Source organism: Eleginops maclovinus, chromosome 13 (genome assembly GCF_036324505.1).
Source record: "Eleginops maclovinus isolate JMC-PN-2008 ecotype Puerto Natales chromosome 13, JC_Emac_rtc_rv5, whole genome shotgun sequence".
NCBI lineage: Eukaryota > Metazoa > Chordata > Actinopteri > Perciformes > Eleginopidae > Eleginops > Eleginops maclovinus.
Window position 1 is genome coordinate 13,202,677 of NC_086361.1, and position 13,907 is coordinate 13,216,583.

The 13,907-nt window shown below is 42.1% G+C and overlaps 1 protein-coding gene across 4 annotated transcripts in view; it reads right to left on the reverse strand.

Moving 5' to 3' along the window:
• LOC134874539 (zinc finger protein 516-like) overlaps positions 1 to 12,904 on the reverse strand; it is a 17,345-nt gene extending 4,441 nt beyond the window's left edge. Inside the window, exons 1-4 of one of the 4 annotated variants that reach the window (XM_063898578.1) lie at positions 12,682 to 12,904; positions 2,595 to 4,129; positions 309 to 1,580; positions 107 to 171 (exon numbers count right to left, since the gene is read on the reverse strand). In XM_063898578.1, coding sequence (XP_063754648.1) covers positions 107 to 171; positions 309 to 1,580; positions 2,595 to 3,957 — 2,700 coding nt within the window. In that variant the 5' untranslated portion in view covers positions 3,958 to 4,129; positions 12,682 to 12,904. Of the gene's footprint in view, positions 1 to 106; positions 172 to 308; positions 1,581 to 2,594; positions 4,130 to 9,585; positions 9,703 to 12,354; positions 12,523 to 12,681 lie in introns of those variants that run through there. The other 3 variants (XM_063898579.1, XM_063898580.1, XM_063898581.1) reach the window with 3 other exon arrangements.
• Between the last annotated feature and the right edge of the window lie 1,003 nt (positions 12,905 to 13,907).

The following is a 13,907-nucleotide window of genomic DNA, read 5'->3' on the forward strand; positions in this document are numbered from 1 at the left end:
ATTTCAAATACAATTCCATGAAATAACTTTATTTGTTTGTCTAAAGACTAGGAAATGTTTTCTTTTCAAAACTATGATCTCAGTGGCCGCTGCAAAGACAACTTACTTGTTTGGGAGCTTCAGATGTGGAGTGGACTTCTTTTCCATAATTTCCATTTAACTGCATCATTGCTTTAAAAATAGAAGTATAGAAGAGTATGTAAACATAAAAAGCCCGGTAATGTCTCTTTACAGCTTGATAAATATATATTCATGTATTAATTTGCCCATTTATAGTAAATTAAACAACAAAACAAAGCTTCTCTTACCTTGGGGATCGATCCTGGGGTCAACAAACCCCCAGTGCTGGTAAAGAGCAGCCAGATCGTGGGGACTGTAGTTTTTCAGAAGACTCAAAATATCAATGTCCATTGGCCTTTCTCCTGTTGATTCATTCTTTACCTGAGCATAACGGAGAGGTTCTAAATAAGCTTTGTGACCCCACATGTTCATGGCAGCCCACAGATCCTGACCCTTTGGACCTGAAGACGAGTCACATGACTGCCTTCGAGGATGGGGTCGCTCTGCATTGGATGAAGTCCCACCATGATTTCTTGCCAACATGAAACCCAGACCCTCCTGTGGGAAGTTTCCTTCCGCAGCTGCTCTGTGGCTTCTGTGTTTGGGGCTGCTGGTGGGATGGACACTCGGGGCACTCTTGCTGCTGGATGAAGTCGCTTGGCTGCTGGAACTTTTACTTCCCCCCTTCTCTGCCCGCTTATGTTCTCCTGACTTCTTTTGAGGTAAGAGTCCTGTCTTCCCACTAGACTGTGTCCCATTTGCAGAGTCCTTAGACTGATGCTTGGACTTTGGGACGGCTGATTGGGTTTTGGGTGCTGATTGCTTGCTGCTGCTGCTGCTGCTGCTGCTGCTGCTGTTGGCTGTGAAACCTGGAGGTTGTGTGCGCTGAGTTCTTGGAGCAGGTAAAGCAGGGCAGTCCTTGCCTTCGAGGAACGGTGGAGCCCCTGTGCGTCTCCACTGGGAAGTGCCTGTCTTTAAACTCTTGGGGCTGTTACTGCAGGGTGCCCACTTGGGTGCCATGGAGCTGCTGTTATCCACCCTGTGTGCAACCCGCTGGTGGATCCACAGTACTTCTGGGTAATTGGTGGTGTGTGAGCAGTACGGGCACTGATGTCTCACCAGGCCCTCCGTCTTTATCGGATAATCTACGATACCTGCCCCTTCACTTATAGGTAATGAAGACAGATTAAGGAGACTTTCGGCATCATTAGAGGCATGTCCCTGTCCTTTGACTTCAGTACTGTTAGATTTTTCTGTCTTAATATTGGACTCTGCTGACACCGGGGCGGGCGGACATGTGTAAGGGTTCCAATATGGCTGACTGAGCAGCACACTCCTGTTTCTGAGGTAGTCCATGTATCTTGAGGCTTTGGAACCACTCTGGGTAACGTTGTCCAAAATGGTGCTGTGTTTGCTGTAGGGACCCAGGAAGTCCTGGTGCTGCATGTGCACGTGAGACCTGAGGAGTGAGGTGTCGGAAGTGTGGAAATCACAGTGCTCGCAGAAATATGTTTTCTTATCTGTAGGAGAAAGCAGAGGAAGCAATGTAAAGGACAGGAATTAAGCGTGACAGTATGTATAAAGCATGGAGGCGTTAGCAGCTAGTCAATCAGCCAGAAAAGCACTGTAGTTGAAAGCTATATGGCAATTGGAGTTAAACTTGCTTAAGGACAGACAACAGAAACCATACTAAGGTACATGATTGAATAAACCTCTAAGTATAAATCTTTGTTTCAATGCTGACATTGATGATAGCTCTGCAGTGTGGTTGCACTTTTTGACACATTTAAATACACTTTTAACAAATATGTAGATGTTTGTGTGCTTTCTTTCTTTTGAATGAATGAATGTTTTACATTAATTATCTTCCAGCCATTGTTGGCTAAATAAATATATTATCTTGTGCTGATTAAACACACGTTAATGAATAGTGTGGGCAAACAGCTTAGGTACTCTCTCTTCTAAGTAGCAGTTTTAAATATAATTGTTGTGTGTTGTTTCTATTTATCAATAGGCTTGTGTAACATGTGTTACCTCATGCAAAAGCAGAGTTTTTATTCTCCACAACAAGTATTCTTCTTCTTTTGGTCTCCAAGTTTAAAGGGTTTCTCTTATGAAAAAGGCCCCTGCTCTCCTAGTACAGCTATCCCGAGTGTAATAATTATCTTAAATAACCCTCAAAAACGTAGGAGAGGAAACATAATGGGTGTGCTTTCGCTAAAACTTTTTGGACAAAAAAATGCCATTACTGTTGCTGTAATTCAATAATACATTCCCTAGGTGTCTCCCTTTTCCACAGTTCAACATTGGACAAACAAACATGGTAGGTTTAACTTAACTTACACCCACAGTGTTAGCTTTATCTGCATGTCCACAAACATAACCTTTGATAACTTCATTTAAACAACGAGGGAGCCACATTCAGTACAAAGCCACTGCCCTCAGCACAAACTAAGCCTTGTGATTGATTACCATTTTCAAGGATATTGAACGACTGTCTTGTTGCACATTGCAGTGTGGTGTACATTGCTTACCCTCATGGTTTTGGTTCCTGGTGCTGTTGGTCTGTTTATTTGTGAGGTGAACATCTTTTACTTTCTTGGTCTGCAACGCCTCATAAAACGCGTGACCCAGTCCGTTCAACAGAATGCGGTCTTTCTGCAAAATCCTCTTGTCACCACCTTTAGTGTGAGCCAAGCTGTTTGATCTGTGATCAACGCCTGTCTCCCCTCTTATCTTCTTAATGTTGGTGCTGGAGTTGTCAATTTGCTTCCTTTTCTTCTCTTGTTTCCGTGGTACATACTCTCCTTTTTCTGTGTCATATGCCACCTCAGCATCTGCAAGCCTCTCCTGCCATCCCAGACATTTCTCCGTGGACTCCACAAGTCGTCCCCTTGTGGCCAACTGCCACGCTTGGTAACTACAAACTGGATCCAGCTCAGGAAGTCGCCCGCCCAGGCTCTTTTCCTCAGACGTTTCCTTTGGTCCTGCACATGTGAGGTTCAGGCTTTCCATAAAATGCCTCTTAGCAGTGTCCAGCTCGGAGGTTTCAATTTTTTCCTGTGGCGGATTTTGTGTCTGAGTGCGGATGTGGTTCGGCTTATGTAGCTTTTCATGTGTTCGTAATGTCTTGCGGTCAAAGAAGAAGTTACCACAGCCTGCACAGAGCTCATAGAGGCACTCTTCATTTGCCAGCAACGCTTGGTCCTGAGGAACTCCATTGATGGTGGCAGGTAGCTCGTTGCTTTTCCCGCCACTTAGCTGGGCTTTGACCCGGTGAATGCGCATGTGACTTTGGAGGAACCATGCTTGGCGGAAACGGCGTCCACAAATCCGGCAACCGTGATCCTGAGCACTGCGGTGCCTTTTCATGTGGGATTTAAGGAGTAGTATCTGAGGGAAAGACTGGCCACAGATGGTGCAGGTACAGGACCCGTCATCATCCCCATCAGCAACCTCAACGCCATTCTTAGCCTTTACTTTTTTCTTGGTTCCTTTTTTCTTTACTTTGCCATTGACAGCTTTGTCTGATGTGCTGATAATCTTAGGAGGATCGGGTGTCTCTGCGTTCACTTTCTGCGCCTGATCTCCATCCCCCTCTTTTTCAACAGTGAGTTTATGGCTGAACAGGCCAAGTTTATGGCTTCGGATGTGGGCCTTCAGGCTGCCCTTCTGAGCCGTCCTGTGCTCACAGTACGGACACTTGTACGGCTTCTCCCGTGTGTGTCTTCTCATGTGCTGCGATAGAGAGCTGAGAAGAGGAAAGCTGCGTCCACACACCCCACAGGTGTGGCCAGAGGTCACATCCTCCTCCGTCTCTGCCTTTTTATTCGCTGTAGGTTTATGTGAAACATCCTCTCTTTTTTCTGTCTCCATTACTTTTCCTGGAGTAGCCATATGTCAAAAACCACGGCTGTGTAATAAAATCCTCTAACTATGCAAAGTGTATCTTCCAAAATCTAGCGAGTGCTCAGAATAGGCAATTTACAAACTTGCAAAACATCCCAGCTTTAGTGTCCATCCTGTTTTGAAGATCTGTTCTTTTCCAAGTTGCATACTGTCCGTTTACCTAAGAAATAAAAAGAAAAACACATTTAATTTAGGTTTAAATTAGGTAGTTGCACCTATGATCAACATTTACAAATGATATTAAAGAAGGTAAATCAAAAAAATTCATCAACATATGCGATGTGTTTATATAATACTATTGTTTTAAAAAGTAGTGGAAAATGACATGGACAGGCCTAATTGCTTTAGATGAATACAATTTCCCAAAAACTGAAACTACTAAAACTCTTGAGATAAAGCATACTTTTATCCACTTTACTTGGGCTTGGTATAACGGAATTACAGGGAATCTGTTCAGTTGTGTTTAGCACTTACATTTAAATACAGCATACATAAGAAAATCAATTAAAGGAAATGTTCTACTGTAAACCCTGAATGCAACACAGAAGGAATAAAGGCTGGATTAAAATATTAAGTTACTCCAGTAATAGTTTTGTAGGTCAAAAGGAAGGAATGTGGATAATATTTGAATCGTTCGATTGTAATATGTTGGAGTAAAACACACAATGTAGTTATTTAAATCAAATTACTGCTGGAAGAATGGTAAAATAAATTGTGTCCAACTAAATTATGTTGTGTTTCCTCTTTGCTTAGGTGCACAGGAAAGAGAGACTGGTTTGACAATGAAAGACACTATATGTTAAGGTGGTTTCACTCAGTATGTGTGAACTGAGAGACACTGAGGCAATTTGCATCACAGATTTTAGAACAACCTTTGTCCCTCCGTGGATGAGCGACGCCTGTCTCTGCCTATTAGAGCGCGGGTCAGTGTCTCAACATGCGTGTGTGTCGGTCCTTTGGTTTCCTATGCCTAAATTGAGTGTGTGACGTGATGCGTGAAGAGATGTATTCATTCCTGGCCAACCAGGATGAACCCTGAGGGCACAGTCCACTCTAATTCACGATCAATAATCCATTATCAACAAACTTCATTTCAAAAGCTCACATACAGGCACATGCAGCTCTGATTCCGGAGTTAGTGCTTACATAAGATTTTAGGTAGGTAACAAGGTATTTCTCCAGATAGTTCAGTTTTAAATGACTGAAGAAACATAAGCACTAATTGTGGCTTGCTCGTGACAATGTGGCTTTATCTCTTAATCCTATTGTTCTTCTCGAACGTTATCTTTTAGACAGGAAGATACAAACCCTATATGTTTAAGGCACTAATAGTACAAAATGGTACTGGAACATCACATTGGTTGAAAAACTAGTTCCTCGCCCAGGCAGCTGTGGTTAAACATGTTTCTTCTGCAAACATGACCATTAGTTTGGTCGAATTAGTATAAAAAAAGTACTTGGTGGCGTATAGCCAGCAAAAAAAACCTGCTATTGTGTCTGCCGCACCAGAACTGTCACATCGCCTCATGTCTGGCCCTCCACCCCTCATTGGGGGGTCGAGAGAGTTATTGTTAAAGCAAAGAGGCCTGGGCCTGCACATCACTGTCTTCAAATTCTTGTCTAGGCAAAGAGGCAGGACAAAAGGCGACCCTTGTTTGTCTTGTCAGTCACTGAGAGTGAAGGGGAAAAACTAGGTGCACATAACGCATAATGGCCAAAAAAAGAGATGGAGACTCAGGTCATGATTTTCAGGGGATGAGGTTGTCTGTCTAATTATCTGTACGTGCATCCACGGTCGCATCTGTCTGCATGCATGCCTGCCTGCCTGCGGTCATGTGTGCTGATCCCCTCACGCTGGAATGGGTGTCCTATCGGAGTATGGGAGGAGTTTAGGAGGTTTTTACGCACATGGCAGGTGTTTTGTAGGCAGACGCCATCAGATTAGTGCACGGGCAATGTGGCACACTGTCTCCAAGAGGGGGAGGATGTGCAAAGAAAACTGAAGGGTGGCAATTAAGGGGTTAAGGCGAATGTAATGAGGTACCACAATGGGGATGAAGTCAGAGAGCTGAGGGCAACAGATGGGAATAAACGGGCCATCAGTGTGGAGTTAGCCGCCTCTACAGTATGAGCTTATGCCTTTGTCAAAGCAGCCTACGTGCTTAGTGTGTGCTACTTATTTTCATCTGCAGGATCCTACTTTTGCTCAATCAAAGAAAATTTAATTATGTAGTGTTTATGTTTAACAAGAATTTGTTAAGTGCATTTCAAACAACATCCTATAAAATAATTTGAACCGTCCTATTTTCTTATCCCCTCCCCTCTCTGTGCATCACTCTGTTTTCTACCTTTTCTGCTTTCATCGCAGAACCACTAAAAGCCCTTTGGAGGATCTGTTAAGTAATGCAGATAGCCAAACATGTTGCTCCAGGGGCTTAACTCATTTCTTTTAGAATCCCTCGCTCCCTTTTTCTCTCTCTTTTCTTTGGCAGATGAATAGGCATGTCCAGTCAGCTGTCCTCGCATTGATTCATCCTGACGTCCCGACCAGCTCAGCACAAACTCCCTATGGTCAGGGCACTGATGCTGAGAGCCTGTGTGCTGTTATGTGTATGTGTGTATGTGTGGATGTGTGGGTGTGTGTGTGTGTGTGTGTGTGTGTGTGTGTGTGTGTGTGTGTGTGTGTGTGTGTGTGTGTGTGTGTGTGTGTGTGTGTGTGTGTGTGTGTGTGTGTGTGTGTGTGTGTGTGTGTGTGAAAATATCCACTGTCGGTGTGTCGTTTGTGTGAGCACTGCTTGTTTTCCTGGTTGCTGCACTAAATCTGTGGGTGTATTTCCTGCCAGGATCTGAAAATAGCATTTTCCCTGAATTAACTTTACAACAAAGCCTCAAATGTCCCCTAATTGCTGATAACTGCTAAATCTGGGCTACTATACACTGATAAAAACAGGTATGTGTGAACCCCATTGCATGCATGTTTATGTGCTTGTCTGAGTGTGTGTGTGTGTGTGTGTGTGTGTGTGTGTGCTGAAGCCATCCAAATATTCTCTACAACCAGCAAAATCCTGTGCCAACATACCCCTGAGTGGAGATAGCATGTGACTGTCCTTATGCTAGTGTTCAAAGCCATAGTCACTCGCTAAGCCTCAGCTCGCATCTACCGTTTTGTGTCCAATAATCCTGTCTGTTTTCATCAACTGCAATCACAACTAAGCATAAAAACCAAATTATTACACAACTGAGATTGTTTTCTTTGCTGTAAATGTTGTCTGTCTACAAAGAGAGGAAGATTGTTCTCCCTTTTATCTTTAAGTTCTTTTAGCTTTCCAAAAAACTAAGACAAATATCGGCTGTGTGCACGTGATCATGCACAACATGAAATTACAAAAACAGTCAGCTTCCTATACGGTGTGCACCCAAAAATAGATATTCCATACTGAAAGCACTGCAGTTATATTTTAGTGGATCATGTTACCATTATGTTCAGTTTTCTGGAACAGCTGTCATTGCAATTGTTGACTTCTAGTTTGCAAATTAAACTATACTGTAAACAAAGGACTGATAACACCTCAGCAACCTTCATAGTCATGCAGGACCTTTTTCTAAAAATAAAGTCCAACACCCAACAGTCAGCCGTATTGAACACCTGTACAGAATAATGCTCCTGCGAAGGAGTAAAATATGTTTCTTTACGTCTCACTTGTCTTTTAGAGCAAGTATGCAGTAAATGCTGACTTACTGCTGATGCAATTAAATATGTCTCCTTCCAGATGTTGGGAAGTCAAAACACACACGCCCAGGTGCTTGCAGATGACATGTTTTATAACTATCAACCACACATTAGCATGCTCCAAATTCAAGTCTGTCAGCAAACAAGCTTTCTTTTTAGGTTCAAAAATACCATCTACCACAGTCATGACAGTATTGCCCTTTAGATCACGGGAAGAACAGTATGTCTCTAGTGTAAGACACAATGTTCTGGGTTGTATTTGTGTGATACGCACAATACAATTTGACTGACACATGCTAATAATCCTCAGCACAGCCTGGTACCAACGGTTAATGAAGACATTTGAGACCGACACAGTTCCTGGAATGAGTCAATTGTCTGAATCAACACGTTACTGTGTGCAAACAGCCTAATGTACCTAAGAGATTACACATCCATGAGCTCAACAGTCACAAGCACGGACAAACTTGCGCACATCGGTGCCCATCCCCCTCCTTGTCCGACTCTGCACTCGGTTACACAACATATACAGGGATTACTCTTCATAGCATGAGATGAGCTGCTCAATGAGTGGCCTTTTATCATGGATGCCCCTTAGTGCTATTAAGCACACACAGGGAAGGAGGCTGACAAAGAGAAGAGAGATTCGGAGCAGAGATTTTACCTGTTGTGGAAATTTGAATAGTTACTCTCAAAAAATACACTTAAATGTCTGCATTGTCCTGCTGGCCCAAATGCAGACATCAAGCTGAACAATGCGACTGAAAGCAGAGCGGAAAAGATGAAGAGATTTCTGGGATATTTTAGGAATGCTCTTGTAATTTTGGCTTCTATTACTTATGTTAATATATCTGCTATGGTAGGTCTGAGAATCCACTACGGGCCTACTCTCTTTTCAGTGTGGATTGGCTAGTGTGGGAGACACTGGAGTGTAATCTGCTGGCATTAACTTGCTCTCTAAAAAAAGCACTCTCGACAGGGATTAGATTATCATGGCAAGGTCAGCTCAGACTCGCTCTGAATGTCTCCCTTTATGTTTCTCTATCACTTCCTATCTTTCTCTTGATCATTTCTTCAGTCACCCTGGGTTTTATCTAATATCTCTGTAGGTTTGCATTAGGTTATTAACACTGCAATTAATTTCAATAAGCACTTAAGTATAGATCACGCTGCCAACGCAAAAGAAAACATAACAGATTAACATAGATTAAATTCACAGGACGTGGTGGTACAGTGCCCTCCTCCAAAGCTTGACACAGAACTAAAACTTAAAATAGCCACACAATGTTCTTTAGAGAAAAGTAAGATTAGAGTAATAAACTATAATCTAGTGGTTTGAACAGGAAAATGAGACACTTGATTTATTCTCAGTAGAGCAAATTAAAGATTAACATCCTGATGACATCTTCAGTTCGACTCATGTTCTTTATTTTGGCTTTAGAAGAAGCTTGTCAATTCTAACTCATTATTGTCCATAAGGTATAAAACACTTATTTTTTTATTATCTATTAATGTGCAATTTTTGTCCGTATATTGTTTGGTCTACAAAACATTAGAAATGTCAGGTCAAGGATTTGAATGTTTACATTTTCCCTCTGTGATTTAGATAAGATCATAGAACTGATATCAGTCAAAGTCCAAAACGTAATGATAGACTAGCTAGATGTTTTTAAATAAAAACAACAAAATCCTTACCACAGCCGGTCCTTGTAAGAAGTTCTGAAATTGACTAGGATTTGCTCTTTTGTGATGTTCAGATCTTTATCAATGCATAAGATCAAGATTCTCAAATGACATAAAAGATGTGAGTTGCAGTACAGAACACAAGTGTGCAATTTCCTATTTCCTGCTATGATTAAGGTAAGGATTGAAGGGTAAGGCGATACCTGCGATTTACCCTTGAGCAAAAGAATGACAGCTGGCAGCAGGGTCTGGATTAGGTTTCCCATAGGGGGTATTGCATCTTTTACACCACCGCTCCTTTGGAGTAGAATGGGCCGATAAGTAACCTGACTCCCTCAGACCCATCCAATCTCGTCTCCCTCTGTCTCAATGGGGCCAAACAGAAGGGATCTGTGAACGCCTTACTCATCCCTCCCATCTTCCATCTGGACAGTTTGCCAGCGTTTGCACTCCAGTTCCTCCACTGGAGACTTAAAGGCAAGTCCTTTTTTTTTTTACCGAGGAACCTTTCTGATTCATCACAAAACCATTTCAATGCTGCGGTTAAAGAGGAACGCTGCACTGGATTATTCCAATGCAATAACTTACTAAAGGCCAATTACACTACACTGATCTTCATACAAACAAGTAGCCAAGTATTTGAAATAACAATTGAAGTGGTACAGAATGAATTCACACATTTTAACATTTACAACCTGTTATTTTTTTAGCCACAGCATTTGAAGATTTAATGATTTGATCTATAAAATGCCGCTACGTACAGAAAAATGTCCAGTAACATTTCCGGATACCTAAGTTGACGTATTTAAACTGAAAACAATTCAAAAGTAATTCCCTTCTTGTTTTAAAATTAGATTTTACAAGTGATTCCATTCCCATCTGTTAAGTCAGCTTTGGTTGTTTAATATGTTCGACTCCCCTTTCAACAACACACCCCATACAGACAAAGACAACATGGGAGAGACAGGTAACATATGTTAACGTTGCACTGAATCCAGTATGTTTTCCATCTGTAAGCTCTTCTGTTACAACATCAGAAAAGAAGATGCACACTCAGCAAAATGTGCACACGTATGCACACAGACCATTTTTAGAAGCAGGATAACATACTGCGCAGACACTGTGCTGTTATATTTAAATGTTATTCTTACTGCTTGAGATATGATAAAGTACAGAGCATGCACCTTTTTTATTTTACCTTTCCTTTTGATCATAAAAGTCATGATGTACTTTTAGTTGATAATTGCTGTTATTTACTGGCATGTCTAACTCTTTCAAATGTGTAGCATGGTGAGAAAATGGATATTTTGGAAGTGAGTCACTGGCACATGCTGTGTTTTAACGACCTCACACTGCATTCACAGGAACAACAGCATAATGACTTTGACCTGTTTTGATCGGCCATTTCTCCTGGGGTTCTTTACAATGTCCTCTGCTTGAGGTTCCGCACAGGAGCTAAAAGACCTAAAATGTAATGTATTGGGGTCGGTCATCTCCTCAATTCCTTGTGGCATGTGTTGTTGTTAGAATAAATGCTGTTAACAAAGCCGAGCAGTGGGATTTATGTTTATGACTTTATGTTTCTATAGGCTAATCTGTCCATGCGCAAACATTTTTTGTAGTTTTATACAAATGTTTGCTGTTGTAGTCCCATATGGGTCTAGCACTGTCTATTTGAAGCTGTCCTTTTGTTGTTTCCATTTACTCCAGATTAAGGAGAACAAAATGTTTCAACCCATTGTCACACAAGGGAGCTGCCCAAAGTGGAGATGGCCTTACCCCTCACATCTTCCTGTCTGCACCCCTCCCCCTTCCAGCAACAAGCCCCTGACCAGACCCCAGTCTCCTGACCTAATCTAGATGATTAAATCATTTTTCTTTACCACAAATTTTGTCCCCCCGCTACTCTTGTCTGGTAGTCGTCGCACACCCTCCCCTATTGATCGTCATGCTGAGGAGATTACCCTAATAGCTGGGATTACCTCCCCACATGTTGGTTGGCCACATACACGGGGGGGAAGGGGGGAGAGCTGGGGATGGTAGGCTACATGATGATGTGCAAGTGTATAGAAGGAGGGTGGGAGGGCTGGAGGACTAAGAAATAGAGCAATCTGTGTGTTTTTATTATCTTTGAGTACTAGAACATAAAAGAGCTACAACCTCTAACATGTCCAATTGGCTGTGGGAGGGGATCCTTCAGTGCTAACATTAATGATCAGTCATGAGACAACAGCAGGAGAGACAAACAACCCCCTGAAGACCTAGTTGACACATATTCACCCCACTCATGCTCATTAACTACATACATCCTGGGTATAAAGAATTTGGCATCACCTTGCACTGCTGTTTACTATGAAACAATTACTCGATTAACAAAAACTTTACCTCCCAACAATTTTGATAATTGGTTCATTTTAGCAGACACTTATCAAGCAATAATACCAAGCATTATTATCTTTTTTTCTGTTATGTCATTGTAAATGTAATGCCTTTCTATGTAATGCTATTGGTCAGATTTAGCAAGTTAAAATGACACCTATGGCTTTGGAGAATTGTGGCAGGTATTCCCATTCATTTCTGACTTTTATACAGACTACTAATGAATAAGGAACACAATATGATAGTAGCAGATCTCCAGTTTACTTATCATATTGTTAGTTACATGCTCTGATCACAATAACTACAACAACCTACTGGCCAACTCTGGACCCTCCACATGTTTCACAATGCATCAATTGGATATCTCTGGTTTAGTGACTGCCGGCTGATGGGTGTAGTTTGACTCTTACTAACAAGTGCCAGAGGTGGAAAAAGCCCGAAATCAAGATGTTATTATTCCCATAGAAGCAATAGAGGGCGAGAAAGAGAGACTGGAGGCCATTGAGACAGTGCATAGAAAAGGAATTCCGTTAATCCGCCGCTGATCTGGTACAATGGCAGCCTTGTTGTCTGTCCCATTTGCACTCACTTACCACAAGTTTGCGTGCGTTGACAATGTCCACTGCCAGCCTGTTCACAGCTGTGCCAAACCGCAGTAAAGATAGTAATAATAGCCCGATAATGGTGATGGGGGAGACTTGTCGCTAGCTGCTCCAACACGAGAGCCAGAGGACACTTGGCCGAGTGTTTTACTACAACTGACATCCATATTACTGACTCACTAACGAACCGTTTTACTTAACTTTCGCCCACACAAACTCCCCCAAACAGAGGACCCACAAGCGGACTGAGTCCCTCCAGCATCCCACCCTGTTCGCCCCCACTATCTTTTGTTAGTTACCCGTCGTCCTGCTTCTTACCTTGAGGTTAACGTTAGGCGGCAGGTCGCTCCTACAGGAATCCCATCACCGATCAAAAAAAAACAAACGATGGCGATCTTTGTTTGAAGGATGAACACTTGTCGACAAAATCAGGTCGTCAACTGAGGGTTCATCGCTTTTAGATTAAAAAAACTTCCCCTGTCTTTCAATCTCAGCAGCGGTGCACCTGGACCTCCCGTCCTCCTGCGCAGCGGCGGCGATGGGGACAAGAGTGACGCGAGAGATAACGTTATTAACGTTAATAACAAGCTGCGCGAGTGATCTCTGCGTGCGCGCGCTGACACTGAGCTGAAAGGTGACCAGTAGTGCGCGCGCGCGGGACACTTGTCTTCAGATCAACGTTGGTTTACTCGAGAATATTAACACGTGAATGGCCTCTAATCGCTGGTCCTCTTTAAACACACTCAACCATAAATACAGGGGACAAAGTTCAATCAAACCGTATGTGATATTACCAGTGGCGGTTTTACTGGCGGGGCTAGTTATAAGAATTACTTTGTTAATCCCAAACTGGGAATATTTAGCCTATCAGAGGGCACTTTTAATGACTAAAAGACAAAGAGAGTTTCCAAGATTTCAACATTTTTGTCATAGCACAGAAAAAACATAAAATAATATTTGTTTCAGTAACATAATTTGTCAGTAACTTAAATTGTATTAATGACATTTATGAAAACAAGTTCAGCTCAAGTTAAAGCACAGTTTTTGCATTATCACCATTAGTATTAGTCTCTTCTTTCGGAAGGGGGGCCACAGGGGGGTCCAATCTCACATTAATGTCTTAGATTTATGAATGGTATATCATTGTGGCAATTAAGACCATTCATTGTTAGGGTTTTAAATGGGAAAAACGGGTTCAAATCAAAAGGATGAGGTCAGAAAGTAATTGATTTCTAAAGGAATGCACCTGGTATTAGAAATGTTTGTGCTTTGCTAGAGTTTTCAAAGAAAGGCTTTGTGTTGTCCTTTTTTTATGTATGATTTTTAAAACAGCACCTTCTCTTTACATGGTAAAGTAAATGCTGCTGCTTGTTGTTAGTAATGCCTTTGTCACCAGAGGGCTCACTTTCAGAGAAAGCAGACTGAAAATACTGAAGGAAGCTTGTTCAGAACTCTTCCTTTTGGCAAAGTTAAGTGTTGTATTCAAATGTTTACAAAGGGTGGCGACAAAGCTTCATCACTGCAGTACATTCAGCTGGCACACC